This window comes from Equus quagga, chromosome 15, assembly GCF_021613505.1.
Source record: "Equus quagga isolate Etosha38 chromosome 15, UCLA_HA_Equagga_1.0, whole genome shotgun sequence".
NCBI classification, from domain to species: Eukaryota; Metazoa; Chordata; class Mammalia; order Perissodactyla; family Equidae; genus Equus; species Equus quagga.
The window spans coordinates 72,790,111-72,814,709 of NC_060281.1; the positions used below are offsets into that span (position 1 = coordinate 72,790,111).

At 37.4% G+C, this 24,599-nt stretch overlaps 1 protein-coding gene across 2 annotated transcripts in view; it reads right to left on the bottom strand.

The window, feature by feature from the left end:
• ATXN2 (ataxin 2) overlaps positions 1–24,599 on the bottom strand; it is a 127,032-nt gene that overhangs the window by 43,277 nt on the left and 59,156 nt on the right. For both annotated transcript variants that reach the window (XM_046639792.1, XM_046639791.1), the window contains exons 6-14: positions 20,705–20,829; positions 17,598–17,689; positions 16,915–17,112; positions 15,254–15,432; positions 13,157–13,366; positions 10,332–10,514; positions 8,337–8,534; positions 7,850–7,957; positions 7,499–7,569 (exon numbers count right to left, since the gene is read on the bottom strand). In XM_046639792.1, the coding sequence (XP_046495748.1) occupies positions 7,499–7,569; positions 7,850–7,957; positions 8,337–8,534; positions 10,332–10,514; positions 13,157–13,366; positions 15,254–15,432; positions 16,915–17,112; positions 17,598–17,689; positions 20,705–20,829 (1,364 nt within the window). The remainder of the gene's footprint in view (positions 1–7,498; positions 7,570–7,849; positions 7,958–8,336; positions 8,535–10,331; positions 10,515–13,156; positions 13,367–15,253; positions 15,433–16,914; positions 17,113–17,597; positions 17,690–20,704; positions 20,830–24,599) is intronic.

A 24,599-nucleotide genomic window follows, 5' to 3' on the forward strand; every position in this document is an offset into this window, starting at 1 on the left:
TCTAAATCCATAAGTAAAGTAGGAAACCACAAAACACCAGTACCATCAGGAAGAGCAGAAGACAAAGACGTTAGTGAAATCAGTGATGGGTTTTTAAGTCTGCAGACCAGAAGAATTCAATGCTATTACTGTCTGAAGATGATTTCAAGATGTCATACTCCACAGAAGAAAGAAAACAAGGACAGCTGAAGGAAACGACAAGAAAAGGAAAAGAAAAAGGGGAGCAAGTAGAAGCAGCCAAGGTGGAAACGAGAACAAACACAAGCAGCAGCCCCGGGCAGCGAAAGTAAGCTGAAGAGCAACTGCACAGCAGAAGGGGCTGCAAGACTGGAGACAGACCAACCATCTCTAAGCCCTGGGAGGAGCAAACCGGTGTCAACTCTCACCACCGCGGCCCCTAGCATCCTGGCAAGCGGCACTATGCACCTCAAGCTTTACTGCATCAACAACACAGTTAGAGAGCCCTCACAGAGATGAGGTCAAGAGGTGAGAGGGACATTTATTTGAACTTAGTAACAATTTAAGTCACAATACAGGCACTTAACGTTTAAGCCAGCATTTGTTCACAAAAATCTTTTAGTAGAGGCTACACACGTAATAGACCAACTGCATACTGCATAAGACTTCTTGAGTGTTTATCACAAGGGTCTCTGACTGAGGGAAAAATGATACTTGTTATTGTTATTCATACAATGCAAACATATCTACAGTACTCACTATGGGTTGGACACTGTTCTAAACTACTGACCAACTCATTCATTTAGTGGTTACGACAGCCCTATTTGATGTAGATCCTATTATTGCCATCTTACAAAGGGGGAAACTAAGGCCAATTCATGCTTTTGAGCATTCTGATATTTCCTATCTGCAGTATACTAAACCTAAGGGAAAACAGATTCTTTTCTCCCACCCCCTGAAACTGAACCACTTTTTTTCCTTCTATTGAGATATAATTGACATATAACATATTAATTTCAGGTATATGACATGATTCAACATACGTATGTACTGGGAAATCACAAATGTCTTTTGTTTTGTTTTGTTTTGTTTACAGATTTTATTTTTTTCCTTTTTCTCCCCAAAGCCCCCCAGTACACAGCTGTATATTCTTCGTTGTTGGTCCTTCTAGTTGTGGCACGTGGGATGCTGCCTCAGCGTGGTCTGATGAGCAGTGCCATGTCCGCGCCCAGGATTCGAACCAACGAAACACTAGGCTGCCTGCAGCGGAGCGCGCGACCTTAACCACTCGGCCACGGGGCCAGCCCCCACAAACGTCTTGTTAATACCATCACCACACAGTTACAAATTTTTCTTCTTATGATGAGAACTTTTAAGATCTACACTCTTAGCAACCTTCATATATACAATACAGTACTACTGACTATAGTCACCATGTTGTACATTACAACCCATGATTTATTTGTTTTACAACTGGAAGTTTGGGGGCCGGCCTGGTGGCGTAGTGATTAAGATTGTGTGTTCCACTTTGGCAGCCTGGGGTTCAGAGGTTTGGATCCTGGGCCTGGACCTAGGACCTCTCATCAAGCCATGCTGAGGCGGTGACCCACAGAGAACAATAGAAGGACCTACAACTAGGATATACAACTGAGTACTGGGGCTTTGGGGAGAAAAAAAAAAAGATGAAGATTGGCAACAGATGTTAGCTCGAGGCCAATCTTCCTCACCAAAAGGCATTAAAAAAAAAAAAGACAAGCGGCTCCTTAAAAAAGTAAGTAAATAACTGGAAGTTTATATCTTTTGTCCACCTTCACTTATTTTCTATACCACATTTTTGTTATCTATTCATCCACTGACCAACACTTAGGTTGCTTCCATGTCTTACCTATCATAAATAATGCTGCAACGAACATAGGGGTGCAGATGTCTTTTCGAGTTAGTGTTTCCATTTCCTTCAGATAAATACCCAGGAGCAGAATTGCTGGATCTATTTTTAATTTTTTGAGGAATCTCCATACTGTTTCCCATAGTGGCTATACCAAGTTACATTCCCAGCAACAGTGCATAAAAGTTCCCTTTTCTCAGCATCTTGGCCAGCACTTATTTCCTGTCTTTTTGATAAAAGTTATTCTAACAGGTGTTAGGTGATATTTCATTGTGGTTTTGATTTGCATCTCCCTGATGATTAGTGATGGTGAGTACTTTTTCATGGACCTGTTGGCCATCAGTCTGTCAACTTTTGAAAAATGTCTATTCCGATCCTCTGCCTTAATCAGGCTGTTTCTTTGCTACTGAGTTGTATGAGTTCTTTGTACAGTTTAGATATTAACTTTTTATCAGATATATGATTTGCAAATATTTTTTCTATTCTATAGCTTTCCTTTTCATTTTGTTGATGATTTCCTTTGCTGTGCAGAAGCTTTAGTTTGATATAGCCCTAGTTGTTTATTTTTGCTTTTGTTGCCATTGCTTCTGGTGTCAAATCAAAAAAAATCAAGGCCAATGTCAAGGAGCTTACTGCCTCTTTTCTTCTAGGAGTTTTATTGCTTCAAGTCTTACATTCACGTCTTTAACCCAGTTTAAGTTAATTTTCATGTATGATGTAAGATAGTGGTCCAGTTTTCCCAATACCATTTTTTAAAGGGCTTGTCTTTTCCCCATTGTATATTCCTGGCTCCTTTGTCATAAATTAATTGGCCATATAAACGTGGGTTTATTTCTGGGCTCTCTATTATGTACTATTGATGTATGTGTCTGTTTTTATGCCAATACTGTGCTGCTTTGATTACTAAAGCTCTGTAATATAGTCTGAAACCAGGGAGCAAGATGCCTCCAGGTGTGTTGCTCTTTCTTAAGATTGTTTTGGCTATTCAGGGTCTTCTGTGGTTCCACACAAATTTTAGGATTCTTTGCTCAATTTATGTGAAAAATGCCACTGGAATTTTGATAGGGATTGTACTGAATCTGTAGATTGCTTTGGGTAGTTTGGACATTTTAGAGGAAGAGTGAAATTTTTATGTAACTCAAACAACAAGAAAATGTGGATTACCAGTACAATTTTGGGTCATCTATATTTTGGTAATAGGAATTAATATTGAGTACATTTTATGTGTCATGTATGATATTAAACACTTTACAGACGGCATCTCATTTAATTCTCACCAAATTATTATGAACAATTATCCCATTTTGGCTTAGCAGATAACATGCCTCGAAATTATACATACGGTGTGTATAGGGCAAGATTTAAAACCCAGATCACCTACTTACCTCCAAAACCCACATCATTAATTAACCTGTAACAGATCAATTATTAGCAATTCTTACAGAAATAAAGCTAGCAGCACCCTGCACACAGCTATGTTAGAGTCTGAAGATGGCGCTAAAGAAAAAAAAAAAAGAACCCAAATCAAAGAGTACTCCTATTTCTGTCTCAATGAAAGCCCAGAGATTTTTGTGAACCGCCCCCAGTTCAAGGCCAGGTGCCTGTCATGAGGGTGGCTCTAATGATTCATTAATTGAACACTGTAGTACAGATTATGCATTCGCTACTGTCCAAAGCATTACTAGGAGCTTATAGACACTGAGAGCCAGGCCTAGCTTTTACTAGCCACGTGACTCTGGGCAAATTATTTCACTTGTCTTTGCCTCAGTTGCCTAATATACACACTAGGGATAATAATAGAACCTGCTTCAAAGGGATATTAGGACAATAAAGAATTTATCACATAAGCACTTAGAAAAGTACCTGATACATAGGAAATACTCAATAAATGTAAACTAATAATGCTATTTTATCTGAAGAGAATTATAAAGCTCACCTTCAAATATTTTTAAAAACCATTTCTTTGCTTTCCAGTATTCACTTACAAACCAAAAAGTTATCCATAAGAGACTTCAATAATACTTCTGATTATTCAGGCCTCAAACAGAAATAAGACTAGAAGTCCTAAAGAGAGAGAGTTTTAATGCTGCAACTACCTGGAATTTAAGAGTCAAGTATTAAAGAAGGTTTACAGACAGCTGAAACTGATGAGAGTGAAAATGTTTTCTAGTAAACGAAGAAGTCACAAGCTTTTTAAAATACAGTCATGCGTTGCTTAACGACGGGAATATGTACTGAGAAATGCGTTGTCAGGCAATCACATCATTGTGTGAACATCATAGAGTGTATTTACAAAACTTAGATGGTATAGCCTACTACACACCAAGGTTATATGGTACTAATCTTACAGGACCACCATCATAGATACAGGCCATCACTGATTGAATGTCATTGTGCGGCGCATGACTGCACTAACTCTAACTCTGATCGAGACAGTGTGGTACTGGCATAAAGGATAGACACACAGATCTTCAGAGGAGAAATGAGAATCCAGCAATAAACCCTCACATTTGCAGTCAATTGATTTTCAACAAGGGTACAAAGACAATTTAATTCAACGTCTTTTCAACTGATGGTGCTGGGTTAAGTGATATCCTCATGCAAAAGAATGAATGTGGAACCCCATCTCACACTATATAAAATAATTACTCAAGGGGCCACCTTGTGGCATAGTGGTTAAGTTTGGCATGTTCTACTTTGGCAGCCCAGATTCGCAGGTTCAGATCCCAGGCACAGACCTACACCACTCATCGGTGGCCATGCTGTTGTGGCAACCCATATACAAAATAGAGAAAGACCGACACAGATGCTAGCTCAGGGTGAAATCTTCCTCAGCAAAAAAAGGAAGAAAAAATTACTCAAAATGGATCAAAACCCTAAATGAAACTCTTAGAAGAAAGTAAGAGCAAATCTTTATGGTCCTGGATTAGGCAATAGTTTCTTAGATATGATACCAAAAGAACAAGCAACAAAAGAAAAAATAGATAAACTGGACTACATCAAAGTTAAAAAAAATTTTTTTCCCCTTCCCCAAAGCCCCAGTACATAGCTATATATCCCAGTGGTAAGTCCTTCTACTACTTCTATGCAAGCCACTGCCATAGCATGGATACTGAAAGACAGGTGGTATGGTTCCGCACCCAGGAACCAAACCCGGGCCATCAAAACAGAGCACACTGAACTTTAACCACTAGACCATCAGGGCTGGTTCAAAATTAAAAATTTCTGTATGTTAAGGGTCAACATCAAGAAAGTGAAAAGACAACTCACAGAACAGGAAAAAAGATTTGCAAACCGTGTATCTGATGTGAGACTTATACACAGAATACATAAAGAATTCTTACAACTCAATAACAAAAAGACAAATAATTTTTAAAAATAGGTATTTCTCCAAAGAAAATATACAAGTGGCCAATAAACACATAAAAAGATGCTCAACATATTACCCATCAGAAATGCAAATCAAAACCACAATGAGGGGCTGGCCCAGTGGCACAGTGGTTGAATCTGCGCTCTGCTTTGGTGGCCCTGGGTTTGCGGGTTCAGATCCTGGGTGCGGACCTACACACTGCTCGTCAAGCCATGCTGTGGTGGTATCCCACATACATGATAGAGGACGACTGGCACAGATATTAGCTCAGGGCCCATCTTCTTCACTAAAAAAAAACCCACAATGAGATATCACAAGGATGACTATAATCAAAAAGACAATGACAAGCATGGTGAGGACGTGGAGAAACAGAAACCCTCACATGCTGCTGATGGGAATGTAAAACAGTACAGACAGTATAGTTGCTTTGGCAAATAGTCTGGAAGTTTTCTTCAAAAGGTTAAAGATAGAGTTACCATATGGCCCAGAAATTCCACTCTTCGGTATATGCCCAAGAGAAATGAAAACATATGTCCACACAAAAACTGTACACTAATGTTCATAGCAGTATTATTCATAATAGTCAAAAAGTGGGAACTCAAAGAGTTATCAACTGATGAATGGATAAATAAAATACAGTACACCCATACAATGGAATATTACTCATCCACAATAAGGAATAAAGTACTAATAGATGCTCCAACATGAATGAACTTGGAAAACATCATGCTAAGTGAAAGAAGCCAGTCACAAAAGGCCACGTGTTGTATGATTCCATTCATAAGCAATGTCCGGAAGACGCAAATCCACAGAGACAGAAAGCGGACTAGTGGTTGTCCAGGACCAGGCGGAGGGGGAAGGGGGATTGGAAAAAAATGAAGAGTGACTGCTAAGGGGTTTGGGGTTTCTTTTCGGGGTTAAGAAAATGTGCTAAAATTGACTGTGGTGATGGTTGTACAACGCTGTGAATATACTAAAAACCACTGAATTGTACATTTTAAATAGTTAAATTGCATGATATGTAAATTAGATCTCAATAAAACTGTTACAAAAAATACACTAACTCATATCCTTCGAAGTAAAAATATCTCTTTCCTTCATAACATAACAAAGTCACTGCAACTGTACTGTAACAAGGGACTAAATGATTGACTGTAAAAAATAATGCTGAGGAAACAAAAGCAAACAGGCAAGAATACCTATAATATGCTAGCATTTATATCAAATTGAAGACTGCAACACAGTATCATCTAGTGCTCAGGGATCTATTCACATGCAGTGTGAAGAACCTGGCAGGAAGGAAAGCCTTCCTTCAGGCAGCAGGATGCAGCTGAGGAGGGCAAGTACACAGGAGGACTTTGTGTTGGTGTGTGTGAGTATTAGGATGGGAAGTAGGAATCTGGGCATTCAGTCATTATTCTTTGTATCATGTCCATGAGTTAACCATAGCTTAAAAAATTAAAACAAGTTCACAACTGTTAATAGCATTAAAGCTGAAGAGACAAACGTGCTAAAGTATGAAATAATATGTTATATTTTGAATGGTGCCCATAAGTCAAGAATGAAGGTATCAGCAAAAAACCATTAATTTTTAGGAAGCTAGAACATAGGCTAGGAAAAGGTTGCCTTTTGCCATTGATTCATTCATCTAAAAAGCCAATCAGTTTTTTCAAAGGCCAGCAATCAGATTTTCTCCCTCTAAGAAGCTAAGCTTCAGGATGATTTCTTGAGTTGGCCTCAAAATATACGTTGATAGGCAAAGTATACTATAGTAAACATTGTGCAAAAGAATGAAATAGTCATCCAGGAGAGATTAGAGTATATTCAGGAAGTCTTAAGATAGAGAAATGATATTATAGCAAGATGTCTACTACAATACATTTGTGCACAAAGAGTAAATCTGCAACTAACTCAGAACACCAGGGTCCAGTACATCTCCCACTTGCCACATCACATAATTAATGCCTTGGCCTTGCTCCACTCTTCACTGAATAATCAAATGAACATTAAATAATAACTTATGTTATGGTGGCTTCAAACATCAGAATTATATTCTCTTTCATTTGATATCTATATCATACCTATCAAATCTCATGATTTTAGTTACCCCACTTAAAGCATAGGCAAAGACAACTTCAAGAATGTTTAGCTTTCTACACATACAGTTTGATGTTTCTGAGTGTGTATATATACTGCATTTTTTGTAAATAGATGATATAAAAATTCTTAGTAATGTTTAATATTTATTTTTAAAAATTCTAATTCATTAGTCAATATACACTTACCCTAAAATCATTCTTAAATTTCTTTAAATCATCAATCTGTTTTCTATGTTCAGAAACAATTGGTGATATACCTGTATAAAATTAAGAACTGTTAGATACAGATTTATTTCGAATCTTTAACTTACAATTCTTTCAGGATGGGATGTTAGAACTGAAAATAAGCTCTATTATCAAAACAATAAAAAATTTCAATTTATTAATTACAGATTTTGGCATTTGTCAAATTAAGGATTTAAATAAGCACAGTACTAAGAAAAAGTATTGACTGAAAATATTCTGTGTTGGGCATGAGATGAGACATACTCTTTCCTATTTCTAGAGTTATACCTGAAGACTTTTTAAAGCTCTAACCTTTATTTTCAGCTTTTGAGAAGCCAGGTGATGTCTCATTGGGCTTCATATTTTCTTTATTCCCTGCAGGAGAGTTCTGCCTCTGATCTTGAAGTCTGGAATCCTTAGCTAGAAAATAATTTTTTTTTTTAAATTCAAAGTTAGATGGAAGTTAGGAATATTCAACAACTTTGATTTCCTACGTTTTTGGGAAAGAATATTTCCATTTAAACAGAGGCTTTTCTCCTTTGCAGACATACAAAACACCAATAATTTTATTTATATTGATATTTACTACCCAGGAAAGTTAACCCTTTAACAAGAGACATTCAAGAATACCATATTTGAAATTAATAGTATTAAACAACTTCATTTACATAAAAATTTAAATGTCCGGTCAAATACATACCTATGAGTAAAACAACATAGCACCTTTCATATAATGTCAAACCTCTAACACTCAACTTCACAAACGACATTATGGATGTAGCAGCCCCTTCTCACATACCCTCAATAGATGGGGTAACAGCTCTGTTGGATGCAGGACTGGCAGGCGTAGGAGACGAAGCTGGAACAGGCATAGCAACAGCTTCAGCTGGAATAATACCAGCTTGGGGAGAAGCAAGAACTGGCCCAGTAGGAGTATTTCCAATACTGTTCTGTCTAGGAGACCTGGGTCTGTGAGTTTTAGGGGATAATCTTGGAACTAGAAGAAAGAGAAAAGTTCCATTACATTCTCAGCTCAAGTGTCACTTCCTCCAAGAGGCTTCTCTGAAGATCTAGGTAAAATAGTCTTATCCAACCCCATCCAGGTTACTTTCTATTCCATCACGCTGTTTTCCAGTGTCTTAAGTGTAGTGGTGGTGATTGAGAGTACAAATATCTCAAGAATAACAGCAATTACTAATACCTAAGTAAAACTGTAGTTTTTTCTCCTAACTAAATACAGTAATTCTAAAAGGCAGTATTTTAAATGAAGTCAGAAACTGGATTTCTAAGGCAGGATAAATGCCACTTCTTAAGAGAAAGAACATTCTCTACTAAAAAGTGTGACTGTTTCCATAAAACGGGTAGGGGAAGAGCCCCGAGAAGTGGGCTTATTCGTTCCTCCTTCAAATAATAAACTCAAACACCTGTTAGCACGTTGCAGCCAATCATATATGCTCTTTCTTGCCACATCAAGATCCACCCTGCAGTAACTAAGGAAATCAGGGACCCAATTTAGCCAAAAGGGGAAGATAATCCAAGCAGGGGTTCATATTCCACATGATTTCAAAATAAGTACCTAATGCATTTCATATTCCATTATAAACCTATTTGTAGAGCTCAGATTCAAAGGTTGGAGAAAATGGTTCAATTTGCTTCACTTTAGCAGTTCTTTACATTTTTAAGTCACAAAGGTCATGGAAGGAAACTATTACTCAACAACTATCATTTTCTAATTAGCATACAGAGCAAACCTCTAACAGTGTTCTGCACGAATCCCTAACAACTAAGTTTTTCCCTTCACTTCTGTAATCTTGTTTCTCTGAAAATTCATTTTCAGATCATCTGAGTAACATCAAATGATTAACGGTACAACTGGAGAAATAAGATTTTAGAAATTCTATTTTTTTGTTAATTATTTCCTTATAATTGAAGACCAAAGAAGAAAATAGAAAGTGCAAAGGAACTTATAATAAAATTATATGTACATGAAGCTGAGCAGTGTACATCAACTAAAGACATTTAACAGAGTTGGGAATATTTTTGTTTGTTTAAGCTTAAAGATCCTTTTTCTTTTAAAGGTCCTATGCACTGATTAAGATAGATTATGACCAAAGAGCGTAACTATTACATGCTGCAACTCTCCATGATTATTATGGAAGCAAAACATTAAAAAGCAGTCTCAGCTAATTCTAAGATCTCATTAAAGTATATTTTTTTACACTTTTACAGCTGCTGTCAGCACATTCCTCATACTAATCACAGATAAAACTTAGGTCCCTCATGTGTGTTTGATATTCCTTATAAGGCAAATATAGTCAGAAATTAGTGCCATATACAGATGCTATAGAAACACACAGTACTGTAAGCCCAAAACAAATGTTTGTGGAACAAATTAACAAACAAAGCTACTAAGAAGAAATGAAATACGGTCCCTCCAAATGGTGTTACATACTGTATTTACCTTGTCTGTGAGGGGTACTTTGTACAACTATAAAGTATACACACTTATGAACCTCATGAATCTCATCACAAGTCCACAAAGTAGACTAGGCAAAAATTACTTTACTCATTGAGAAAACTGAAGTTAAGAATGATCACACGATTTGCTCTAACACAGAGTGAATAAGTGGTGGAGCCCAAAATAAAAATACTACAGGTTTTTCAATTCCTGGTTACTCCACTATATTTTATACACTTGTACTTCCTCAAACAGAGCTTAAGCTCAGCCCTTTCTGTATTTAGTAGAATTACAACAGGAACACTGTCATTATGGTCCAAGCCAAGTGTTACCTACCCCCACTGACCACTGATGACCACGTGCCCCCCGCAGGACTGGTCCTTGCTGCTGGAGGAGCAGCTGCTTCACTTGGTGGGGTATGGGATACAAATTCTAGGCCACTGGAAATGGAACCCCTCCCAGCAGAAACTCTGTGATTTCGAGGGTGCCGCTGGGCCTTTGGGGACATTCTTGGAGGCCCTAAGAAGGGAATAGGGAACATCACATAAATGTCACAATGTCCATCGGTATTACTTTTCTGCTAAATATACACACTCCATTCACTCACACACACACACACACACACACACACACTCCTCTCTCTCTCTCCAGTTTCTCCTTGGTTAAAAAAAAAAAAAAGAGGAAAACGCCATAGATATTTCTGGCAATACTCTTCAAGAACTATTTTGTGGAATGCCACAACGTTTTATAAATAAATTTTATTTCCCTTTATTTTAAAGAAAGGGAAGGATGAAATTGGTGGTAAGAAATCAAACAATAAGATGTCATAACTCTTCAAAGATTTTAGAAATTTGTTTAATATTCATTATTTGTAGGCATATATAAATAAAATGTTAATAGAAGTTATGGCTACATGATGGAATGATTTTTATTTTACCATATACTTTTAGCTTTTCCCCTCAAATTTTCTACAATATATTACTTTTAAAATTGGAAAAAAATATTTTTAAACAAAAACTATTAACCCCTATACTCCTCTTTGTACTATTGAAATATATGTACATACCCTTCTTAAATTTCTCTAAAATCTTAGTTTATCTACCTCTTTCCCACGGTGATCAATTTTACAACCTATGACTTAACACAGTCCTCACTTGTAAGCAGTTTCCCAGACTTAACAGGTCGTGAGCTGAAAATTCTACTGTTAAGGCATGACTTGAAAGACTAAAGTGACCGACATTTGGGGAAAAAATTTGCACTGTATGAATTGTCAAATTTCTACATCATTAATTCTATTACCCCATTAGTGATTTCTATCTCCAAAGAAGTCTACTGTACTACAGTTTAAACAAGACAGTCAGGTGGAAACAGTGAAGGGAACGGCTCTCACCAGAGAAGCCTGCCAGTGCTAACTGAGCAAAACCCGCTCTTCTTGTCCAAGCCGAGACTCCTCACTCTCACAGTGCTGTCAAACTCTTTAGAATGTCAAATTCATTTGTGTCCTCAGTAGGAATTTAATCACGGACACAATCTTAGAAACAATATTAATGTAATATTTTATAGTTTTCAACTGGAGATATGATTTATATCAAAGAATGATTTAAGAATTGGGTATCTGCATTATTTATACATATTTTTTTACATCACTTTATAGAAAAAGACCAAGAACATCGGTTGGCATAGCTCAACGAAATCAAACCGTAACTTTAAAAAATTCATTCTTTTTGATAATATATAAAATACGGAAACAAAGTAAACTTGCCTGTATGAAACACAGAAAACCACTATATTTAGTAGTTTTAATTTTGAAGTTCACACTTAAAAAATGCTTCAATGTCACCTAACGACATGACTAGAAAACTATTTTAATTCAAATTGGCTAAGAAGAAAAACTGAATCACGTAGCATCCCTGATGCATTCTGCGTGCAGTCCGTCCTTCCATCTTACTGTAGTGAAGACGTTCACACTCACTAATGAGTTGTGTGTTATCTAACATATTCTCATGATATTAAACATCACTTACTCAGACAACAGAGCACAACAAATGCTTCCACAGAATTTAACTTTTCATTTAGCGGCCCCCATTACAGGCACTTGTGAGTAAGGACGTCACCTTGAGAATCAGGGCACTGTGCTGTTCAAGGGCAGCAGCTTTAGTCAAGATCACGAGACCTCCCTGCCTGGACGGCAACAATTTATTAAAAAGCAGCCGACATAGTTCTGTCCAGGGAAGCAGCTTATGTCAGACAGCTGTATTAGTCTCAACATAAACTATATCAACTGCAACTTTAATGAACAAATCAGATTAAAATTTTAACACATACTGTGAAATAATGTCAAAAGAAAATTATCCTTCAGAAAGCAGGTTTTTAATTTATGCACTGCATGTAAATTACAATGTGACCTTTCTACAACATGTCCATGCATTTGATACGTAGCAATGGTGGATTTAGAATCAAATATAGAATGAGAATTACGAGGCTTTATTCTTTTTTTTTGACATGGGCAACACCAAAAAAAACCCCTAAAGATTCAAAGTCATACGTGGTTTTTATTAACAATTTTATCTTAGATCAAGGACTTCTTCTAAATTAAACCAGATTTTCACTATAAAATATTGCAAGGCTAATTGCTTTAAATTCCCCAAACGTAAAAGCAAACTCTATATTGTAATCTAAGGGTAGACACACAAAGGTAGCTACATGGAATGTCCCTCTCAAAAAGGACCCCTAAACCATCACTCCTGCCTATGGCCAACAAGTAGGCTCCCTAGAACCTTGGCCAAGGTAAACGGATAGGCTCTACAAATAACTGCAAGACTGGGTGAAGGAAGTTCCCTGTCTGCCATTAATCACTGTGCGCAGTGTAAACTGGGAGAGACAGCCCTGGGGCAGACCTTCTGGGGCTGTAAAGGAGCATCATTACCAGGCAGAGATAAACCCCATCCTTACAGTTCAGGATAGTTCATAGCTTCACACAGCATTTATCAAATTTCTCTCTAATGAACAAAAGGTTAATAGAAATAGTTTTAATAAACTAAAGTTAAAACACGGAAATTATAGGTTATTAAATAATGAAGAGGAAACTATTTTGTAATTATAAACTCACATAGGAGTTAAACAAAGACAAACAAAAACATGAACAAATTGTGGTATTGTACCTTCTGAAGACATGCGTTTAGGCATAGTAGAGACAGGAGCTGGAGAACCATGAGCAGAGGGGTGAGACGGGGGTCTGGATGGCCGCGAGGGGGGCCTGGAGGGCGGCCGTGTAGGGGTGGCTGCCCGAGGTGGAAGAGAGTTGGGACCTGACTGGTAGCGAGAAGGTGGGCGAGAGGAAGGAGATGGGCAAGGCGATGGCCAGGGAACACCTGACAGAACAAATGATATGAAGGAAAGTATAAAAACTAAAGAAAAAAATGAGGGAAAAAAGTAAACAGAAAAAAAAGTAAAATGACAAAAATGATTTCTTGTACATTTTAACCCTTTGAGGACAGTCATTTGATTTGTGATAAGTTTTAGCATAACTTAACTGACATAAATTCACATTTTACTTGAACCTCCTTAAAATTAAGTCTGTTTAAATGAATACACGTTCCCAAAGGGTTAATTAGGATCTACACATACTATTGAAGAAGACAGTTAAGACTTTGCCTATTAATCCTGCTTCTATAACTGTTTCTCAGTAACCAACTGTTAAAAGGAGTATAACATATACTAGATAATTTCACACAATAAATCACAAAACTCAGGAACAAGATTATTCACTATATTAGTTTTAGCTTTTGAAACGTAATGAAAATAGGCAGCAGCTATTATATCTCATTAAAAATGCTGGTTTCTTATGACCACGTGTGATTTTCATCTAGTTTATACTTGAACGTAAGGTTCAAGCAAGTCTATTTAAGTAGAAAAAAATTACTTCTACTATTTTCTAGAGTCACAGAAGTGACAAAGGTTAATATTCATTGCCTTTTCCAAACACGTTTTAATCTTATCAAACCAGAAAAAGAAGGGGGGCCTTCTAAATAATTTATGCAGTTAAACACTTATTCAAGAGACTGCTTAATAAACAGTGCAACTACAGAGCAGTCATCACCAAATAAACTGACACTGATGGATATGCGCAGGTCAAAAGACAGCTAACATATAACAGGACAGATCACTTACCTTAATCTTAAGAAATAGTCCAGGTCTCCTCTCCATAGGGTTCCACACACTTGAGTATCATACGTTTCCCAGCCCCCTTCAGGTTTTTACTTTGAAAGTTCTGTTCACAAACAACTAAAATTCTTTACTCAGTGAGCAAAGAAATTTCACCCCCAATACTAAGTATAGAAAATACTCAAGAGTGTTCATTTGGAGAGGAATTCTGGAGAAAGACTCAATGAAAACAAATGAAATTGGAAACTTAGTGTTCTCTATTTTTCTAACTTTCCAAACTTGAATACCTAAAATTGAAGGCTCACTTGTTCCCCTGAGCTAATAACATACTATCACTATTATTAATTACTGTATTTCATACTGTCTACAGTACTGCTGTCCAGTATCTCTGACTTGTATGAAAGATCCATGACCTATCAACTATATTCAACTTAGATTCAGAGGTAAAGGAGAAAAATATCTTTCTACTAAAGATGCAAGTTTCTTTTACTTTACTTTAGCTAAACTACAATATCCACCCTTACACTAAGACCTGTTTTATTGTCTTTTTAAGCACACTTCTTTCTTCACCTTCTTCACGTGACTCTTGGTCATGTCTTACACTGAAAGTTACCTCAAATCCTTTCTTGAAATAAGCAGAATATAAACACATAAAAACAAACAGCTAATGAAAATGAAATGTATACTAACTACTAACTGTTTCAAACAGATTAGGATTTTCCATATAAACTATGCCTAAATCATTTTATCATCCAGTGTTTTTAAAATTGAGAACGTACCCAAAGTTTCCAATTTCTTTATGTGTGGAGTGTCCTTTGGCCAAACGAATGTCTTTGGTTAAATTTAGCACTTTATCTTAATACTCATGTATTTCATCATGCTAAATACTGCATATGCCAAAAACTTATATTCACTTTCACTAATTTTACTAATTTGATATCCACAAAGGCAAACTTTAAATAATTTTGAAATGAAAACTACTCCACAGAAATCGTTAAAGGTCTGCATTTTCTTACCAACTACGTAAATTTGTAAATATTTAGAAAACTATGTATTTGATTGAGGACACTGACAAATTTGGTCAAAATACTTGCCTCCGTTAACTACTCTTTGGTCTGAACCAGAATTCGGGTTGAAATCTGAAGTGTGAGAGGTGGATCTTGATGGCATGGAGCCCGATCCAGGCTGGCCCATACGCGGTGAATTCTGTCTCCCACTTCCCCAGGATATGACTTCTCTATTTCTTTGTCCAGGAGGAATATATTTATTTTCCCTGAAAATGAGAGATCCTCTAAATCATTTTATCCTAACAGGTACCAGGCCAATGAAACATATCTAAAAGTAATTTTGGCAGAAGGGAATGCTTGCTGTAAAAAGGTTCCACACTAAACAAACTGCCTCACTCCCAGACACCCCTATTCTTTCATCTTACCCTGAGCTCTAGCCTCTGGCCTTTCCTTCCTCTCAGATTCTCCTCCTAAGCACAAAGTTTAACAGCTGTGTGTTCATTCTCATCCTACTTGGCCTCTTGATGGCTGATTCTATCCAATCACGGTCTGTCTTCTTGAAACTTTCTTCTTTCTTGGCTTTCTCTACTTTGTTTTCTCCGAGATCTCTTCTTCTCTCTCCGGCTGTTCACTGGTTTTCAATGGCTTCAATATCAGCAATGCTGATGAATCCCAAATCCCCACTGCCAGTCCCACAGTCTCAATATCTCCCACTAAACACTTTCATTCAAATCACCAGACTCTAAGCTGTGAGTGCCTTGAAGACAAGAAGTCTATCTTACCCTACCAGGTATGTAGTAGGTGTTTCTCAATATGTTTACGAATAAATGAATGAAAGACCGGTGAGCCCCTCAAATACAATAAACTGTACAAATGGACTCAGTGTATCTCCCCTCAAACATGCTCCATGTTTTCTCTCTCCATTACCAGTACAACTATAAATCTGCTTAGTTACCAAATAAACCTCAGGGTCACCCCTGGTTTTTCTAACCTTTCTATCACCAGCTCTGGTCTAGCTGGTTGCCAAGTTCTCATACTTGAACTATTTCAATACACTAGCTGGTCTCGACATTTAGCCAGCTCTCAATGTCCCAGAGTTTGTTCATACCATCCCCTGCCTACAAGGTGCCCTTTAACATGACCTGCAGTCCTTCACTACCTCTATTCCTGTCATCAGCTGCCACCACTGTACCCTCAACACACACCCTATATTCCAGACATACGAAACAACTAGCCTTTTCTTGAGCTGGCCAGATCTTTCACATGTCTTTTCACCACGCAAGAAGTTTCTCTCTCTTACTTCTCTTTGAGTGGCAGACAGATCTATCTTATAACAAAACATCACCTCCTCTGTGAGGCTTTCTCTGATCCCACAAGTTATGCTAGTTCCTCCTCACTCTGGATGTTCCTAGTACTTTGAAGACACCTCTAATCTAGCAAATCATATTGAACTGTTACTATGTTGTATGCATCCCCCTACTGCATCGTTATTTTTTTTATGAGCTCTTCCAGACCTTGGCTTGCTCATCACTGTATATCCAACACTTGGCTCCACAAAGCTGACAATTAAAAAATATTTTCCAAGATTACTATAATCTTTTCTCTAACAGAATCTTAAACCAGTTCCATTTGCATTCTCTACCTAAACTAAGTTAAAGGAAGATGAAATATAATAATAATAATACACCTTCTCACACAGACCTTGAGTTGTGTATCCAAAATACTGCATCATGATTTCCTTTAAATACCTAGTGTTTATGCTGTGGCCCTCACGTTCACTGGAATTTCTCTGAACTGCAGTGTATTTTTCTTCTTCACTCCTATCATCATTTTCCAGGGCCACTCGGGCTTTGTACTGGGCACTTGATTCAATTTCTTCTGCTAACTGGTTTGCCCTTGCTTCTCGTTTTAAAAATTCTTCTGAGTTATCTCTTTCTAAGGGCACCCTGAAACATGAGGAAAAGAAAGAGCACAGTGAGTATTTTAAAGTGAGAGTTTATATATCTGTCACAATCAACTGGGAGTTTAGAGTTTGAAAAGCTAGTAAAACAGTAAGAGAGTTACAGTGATCTATTTATTTATAAATCAAAATTTGAATTTTTTCCTGTTACCTTTTCCCTAGAGGAATATAACATTTCCAAAACTGGCTAAATTGACTATTCCCCCATAACCTCCACACTTGCAAATTTAGAGTTTTTACAGCTTAAAAGCAAAACAAAAACAAAATTTGAGCATAACACATTAGGATATAAGTAAACTACATTTACTGTCTGTTTTAATAGGAATTTATCAGCCTAGGCAGTAACAGGATAATTCTGTCAAATGATTGTTTAACTTAAAACCCAACAGAAACATTTATCCAACATCATAATTTTAGTTGATGAAAATCAAAGACAAATGCACTAAAATGAAAGCAAAGTTTTAAACTTACGTATATGATGATAAACTGCTATCATATGTAGACACTACACCATAATTTTCTTCATTATACCGAAACATATCATTGGGATCCCATCCATTAGACTAGAAGAAAATGAAGCTCATTTTTCAAAATGACAAAGTATTTGTCTTCTTTAATTCAGTTATAATCAGTATCTACATTAACAATATCTACCATAATATACTAGCAAAATCTAGCAAATTAAAAAAAAAAAAACAGGAAAAAACTTTCTTTAAAAATGTTTTAAGGAAAAGCTTTTTTTCTACCTATCAGCCCCTACAAGTTGGTAAATAACTATACAAAACTATTACTTCAGAGGGTATTAAGCAAAAGTTTAGGGCATTTTAGTTACTTCATAAAACACAAGCATTCAGGTCAGGGTTCTCACCTTTCCCTACTCCCTAATAGCCATTTTTCTATAGAGTATTTACCTAAAATCTTCTTGAGTTGACTGATCATCAGGTCTGTGCAAGACAAGGAGTACTTTCTGACAGCCGAAAATATTTCTAGTGTTTTGGGGGAAAGAGGGAAGAAGCTGAAGCTTTCCCTGCTGTATCACTATTTCAAGGTAGGAGCATGGTACCAGATCCCTGCCATCCTCCCCTTTCTCCTGGGCAAGCTCAAAGGGAAGCAGCACGAGACAGTGAACAGGCAATCACGACAAAGTCACAAGAGCTGGGTTTTAGAACAGGTTTTGCCGTTAGAAGTTGTAGGTCCTCAGCAACGGCTTTCTTCGCCTTGGTGCCCTAACCTGTAACCTCAGTGTAGGTAACTACGATTCTGTGAGAAAACCACCACTCTCTAAAGCTAGACTGCATTCTTTAATCTGTAAGAATCAACGAATAGCAGAGGCTGGAAGAATCTTCGCTGATAAATATTAGTATCTGGGTAATCACTTCTCTCTCTAGTGTTTCAACTCCTCTTTTAAAGCCTGACTCGTAGAAGGGGGCAAAATACAGCGCGTAATCATTATCCATCTCAGAAGAGAGGAAACAGCGTCCTCCAAGCAGTGTTGACGGCAATTTCAACACAAAGCTCGCCTCTGAGGTCACCCATCAACCCTGGGCCCTTCTGTGCTACTCCAAATAAGAATATAATGTAATTCCACCACTAAAGCAAGTCCTTAGGCCTAACACACATGGGCAGGAAATCAGTTGCCTATGGAGGCTTTAAAATTACTTAAGTAGCATATGCTCCACGTAAAAAAATCTAAACTGTGCAAAAAGACATCCAGTAAAAAGCAAGTTTTCCAATCCCAGTGTGCATAGATAACCACTATTAATAACTTCTTGAGCACAATTCCAGACATTCTCTATGCATATTTAGGAATATGATCAGTATGATCAGCTCTCTTTTTTTATAATTCAAACAGGACCTTCTTGTTTTGCAACTTGCTTTTTCTTTTAATAAGTCTTGAATATCTTTCCATATCAGAATACCATTTTTTCTTAGTGGACACGTAGTATTTCAATTGAATGGAGGTACAATAAATCTACTTAACCCACATCCTACTGATGAACAGTTAGGATGTTTCCAATTTTTCACTATTAGAAACAATGCTTTGTGGGGCTGGCCTGGTGGCTCAGCAGTGAAGTTTGCATGTTCCACTTCAGCGGCCCAAGGTTCACCAGTTTGGATCCCAGGTGTGGACCTACACGTCGCTTATCAGGCCACGCTGTGGCAGGCATCTCACATACAAAGTAGAGGAAGACAGGCACGGATGTTAGCTCAGAGCCAGTCTTCCTCAGCAAAGAAAAAAAAAAGGAGTATTGGCAGCAGATGTTAGCTCAGGCCTAATTTTCCTCAAAAACAAAAAAGAAACAATGCTGTGAAAAACACTCTTATAGATAACTGCATGTCTAATGGCTAGATTAGAGCAAAAATAAATTTGCAGAGGTAGAACTGCCGGACCAAAGCATACGTGTGTTTTAAATTGTGACAAACATTGCCAGAATGCTCTCTAGAAGGCATCCATCAATTTACCCACCTCACTTTCAGTAGGTGTGTCTACTCCTCCACATCCTCCACACAGGAGACACACTGCACAGACCTGAGGACCTTTGCCTTAGGTTATACATGATTCTTTAAAGTCTGAAAATTAATAATGATGTGTGGCCTATGTATTTCCAGTTTTATAACTGGACAATGACTTAAACATTAAACACAGATTTGTTATAAAGACTTCTCTGTAATATTCAATGGAAGATGCTTCATTCAATCCAAATTTTGTTACCTAAACACTCATTTTGGCAAGAGACTTTGCTTTATATCTCTACACTTTAGAGACATGATTTACAGAATCCCAGAGTCTTTTTTTTTCTGCTTTTTCTCCCCAAATCCCTCCAGTATATAGTTGTATATTTTAGTTGTGGATCTTTCTAGTGGTGACACATGGGATGCTGTGTCAGCATGGCCTGATGAGTGGTGCCATGTGCGCGCCCAGGATCAGAACTGGCGAAACCCTGTGCCGCCGAAGTGGAGTGCACGAACTTAACCATTTGGCAACGGGGCCAGCCCCAAGACAGAGTCTTTATTAAGCATTTGATTTACGGATGATGCATTATGAGAAAAGTAAAAATAATATATGCCAAGAGGCTTTTTACCAGATTTTTGTGGAGAATGATCCTAATTAAGACCAAGAAATTTACTTACTGTTTTAATTCTAACGTAACCTAACTATATATCTTAATGAGTACCTCTCCCTCAGACAAGAAGCCTAAAAGTCGTACTCTGACCTCACCTCTAGGTAAAGTCAACAATTAAGACACTACTTTCCTTGGGCTGCCTTATTCTGTAGAGCATTCAAAGCAAAACATGACGGCAGTTTTGTGGGTTTCCAGTTTCCCAGGGATTCCAATTTAAATTTGTAAGTTGCTTATTATGACTTACTGTAAAAACACAGAAATAATTCATAAGCATCCCAAAGAAGCATTTTTCCGTATTTATTGCCTGGGGGGAAGTCTCTATTTACAGAATAAAACTGCTGCTTTAAAATATTCACCACAACAACAACATACTTAAAATTAAAACCATGTGATAGGATGTCATACCACATCAGAAGACCAAAGCCTAACATTAATCAAAAAGATTTCACTTACGACATCATTTTCCAAAGCCTCCAGTTCCTCACTGGTGGTGAGTTCCCCGGCATCCCAGGGCTCCAGGTCCTTCTCCTTGTGTTCACCATTCACTTTAGCACTGATAGCAGAGTCAGTAAAAGCATCTGCAAAGAACGGTTTTGGTTGAAAGACCATACAACTGGAAAATGGGCTACACGAACACACATAAATCATCAACGTGTGCTAATAATGATGGAAAGTGAATTTCTGATAAACAAAGGATAACATTCATTAACAGTATGCTTTCTGATGCGTGAAGCTTCTTCTAAAACTATAATCTTCAAAAAACTTAACTCAGCAAATGGCATCATAGATGATTATTAGTGAAAGTATGTTTTTCCCATATAATTTTAAGCCACATGAAATACGTTTTATTCATACATCATTAAATTACATGAAAAATAATTACTTTGTGTTACAGAAGTGATCCAGAAAATTTCTATCAATCCACCTAGCACAAGATCTCTTTTGTTTAACAGACCTACTAATTAGATATACCCTCAGAGCTCCTGCAGCCAAACATATGCAGGTTTTTTAACTTTCCGAATCCATGTCTATATGCACGGGTCGGTATTCTATGATACTCTTGCCATTAGTAACTGAAGCACTCTAAAGTGACCCATCCCTCCAAAGAACCTATTTTTCCCTCAAGCCACTCTGTTACAAAGTTCAGGCCCTGCAGGGTTACCTCTCCCCAGAAGGTTCAGGTGGCAGGCCTACCTGGACTTCCTATCAATACTTCCTCTCTTATTGTGTCCTCTCTGCTCATGTTACTGAGGAGCAGTAGCTTGTAAGAGAAATGTGGCATCAGTATGTTCAGCTAACAAGAACCATCATAGCTGCTATCCAGCAAACGGAATTTTTCTCTAGTTAGGAGTCAGGGCCCAGCTAAATAAAGGTTCGCTTGGGCAATGATAGTGTTTACAAAATGCTTTGGAGACACAGGCTTGCATTTAAATGGTGGGACCCATAAGGTGTCACCTAGCTAGCATAGGGCTAGGGAGCGATACTTCTGCTGATCTGGCTCTGCTAGACAGTACTGACTCCTAGTCATTCCGCCCTTGTGCTTACTGCAAGCTGCCACCTGGAAGGAAGAGGACGGGAAGAACTAATAGCTGTGCCTCCTTCAAAAGGGACAATTCCAGAAGGATTTTTGATTAGGCACTGCTTCTATAACTGTCATCGGCTCCCTAGTGAGCAAGGTGATGCCAAAACAAGAAATCTGAGCCAGCAAATTTAGGCATGGCACCACAACCCTAGCTAGCTCTTACCTCCTCTCACCCGAGACTAGGGGTAGATGAGTGGGTGTGGGTGTGTATGCACGTACACCAAGGATTAAAAGCATAATTACACCCATGGGCCTAGCTGCCAGCTCTACCAGCTGCACAGCTCCCAGTGTTAGCAATTATAAGAGCCAAGAGCGTACCGAGGGGGATCTCCAGGACAGCAGGCCTCAGCTGGGGGTGGGATGGAGCATTCACTGCAAGATGACTGCATTTTGGAAAAGTTCTCTAAAAGGTTCTAAGAGACTGACGACATTTTCACAATGCAATCTTCAGCTAGAAGCTGACGGCCCTAAAAACTTGGCTTTCTATGACGCTCGCCTGAGTCAAGCTCTACTCTATATCATCTGAAAGTTACACAAATTCTTGGTAAAAATTAATTCTGTCATGTTCACTTTCAAGAATTTGAAATACCCTACGAAAACATCAAATAGTAGCTTACGTTAGGATGCTGAAATTCTCTACTTTACCTCACAAAATTAGAACAGAAAATGAGACTACAGGAAAATTTCAAATCAGTTACGTTATCTTCTGCAAGACACAACAGGATTATTAATTTATATTTAAGATCCTGTTGATGTTTTAATGACACTAGTTTTTGAAAAGCATGTATTTAAGCGAATAATGTATTTCCTTAAGTGGAAACTCAGCATTAGGAGAACACTCTTTTTACTCAAGAAATTAAAAGTCAAAGCAGCAAGATTTTTTTTACAGAACCACATAAATGGACTTTTTCTCATTGAAGGGTCTATGTATGTGTACGCCAAAGTATTTAGCAAAGATTAGGGACTGAGCCAACCTGTCCTAAAATTGAAAGATTGAAATATAAAAGAAAAACAGTGTAAACATACTTTTATCAGTATTATTCTAAAGAAAATCAAAAAGGATCTCTGAATAGGAGTGAATGTAGAAAAGCAAGCATCTAAAACTTCACTGAACCAAATTTTACTCTTTTGCTCACAATTTAGGTTGTATACTTTTTAATACAACATTTTTATCTTAAATTTTCTGTTTACAATATCAACCTAATAAAGGAATTAACTATTTACATGTTGTTACTTAAAATTATGGTTTTCTTTCAAGGTAGAAATAGGGGAAAGAGAAAACACAAAAGTTATGTTTCTATTAATAAGGAATGATATTCCTTGATTTTAAAATTTCCCCCAAGGAAAGTCTCTTTTTAAAGATGAGCAAAGAGTTTAGGGAAAGATGTACATAAGATGTGCAGAAGTGAAGTGTCAGTACAAAATGAGGCTACAGTGTCAGGATGCTGGGAGAAAACTCTGGTCATAAATTCTGTATTTCGGGTCAACATTGTATCGTTAGCTAGAAAGAAGCAAGACCTGGATATTTCATTCTACACTGTCACCAATATCCACTACCATCAATTCTGAAAATGCTATTTTATTAACAGCCATGTTTGGATTTTGGAAAAAACATTTTTAGTATTAAATAGTACAATGTTGTAGCCAGGATTTCTGCAAAGAAAATAAACTGCTATACTCTAATTGCCATAGCGGGAATCTGTATGTAGATTTTCCCAATGCCGTTAAGTCAGAATATATTAATTTTCCATTATCCTCTATGGTAAGAAACAAAAGTATCAGAAAAGCAAGATGCAAGAATACAAAGCGACTGTTAAAAAACTGTTACCTGTTTTTGAAGGAACTACAGGTATAGAAAGAAAAAGAAAAACAAAAATTATCAAAGGAGAAATAAAGATTTAAAGTCTTCAAGTGCTTCATACCCTGACTTATAAACATCCAATTTACAAAAATCTCTAGACTAGAGGGAAAAATGGTACAATATATCTGCTGCCATCCACCACCGCCCCGCCCTACCCCCACCCATCCCCCTATGCTACCCTATAGCAGGTGCGGTCTTAACACCTTCCCCTTCTTTTGATTCTGGGCAGAAAGTGAGTCATTCTGGGCCAGTGGTGCCACCTGGTGGTGACCGGAAAGAAAGGTCTGAACCAACACACCACTTTCTCCCCCAGCCCCAGGCTCCGGAAATAGGGTATGTACTCTGCTCCCCAATTTTTCCTCTTCCACCTCTCAGTCAATAATGACTCTGAAAAAACCACTTGGAGTGGTCTGAGAATTTTAATGAATAGTAGTGAAATAAGTAAAATGCTAGTGATATACTATGAATTTATAAATTTAAATTTATTAAAACTACAAAATGACATAGTTAGATGAAATTTAAAAATTATCAGATTTAACATCAGAAACCCTTGTTTTTCCAGAAAAGCCTTAACAAAAATCCTCAGCTACTCATTTTCTCTCTCAATTAAATATGCTTTTTCTTACTGAAACTCTAGATTAAGAAAACATTTCTATATTGTTCTGTTTTGATCAATTATTAATATTCTGACATCTTTTCAACTACTTTAAAAAATATTTTCTCACCATATACTATGAGTTATATGTGGACCAGTCTATACACAATGGAGTATAAGTCACGGTGGGTACCCACCTGGTGACTAAAAGACCATTTATTCCTTTTTAGCATCTACTGAGTACCTACAGTGTGCTAGTCACTGAGTGTGGATGAGCGGGGGATTCCTATTTGACTAAGACACAATCCCT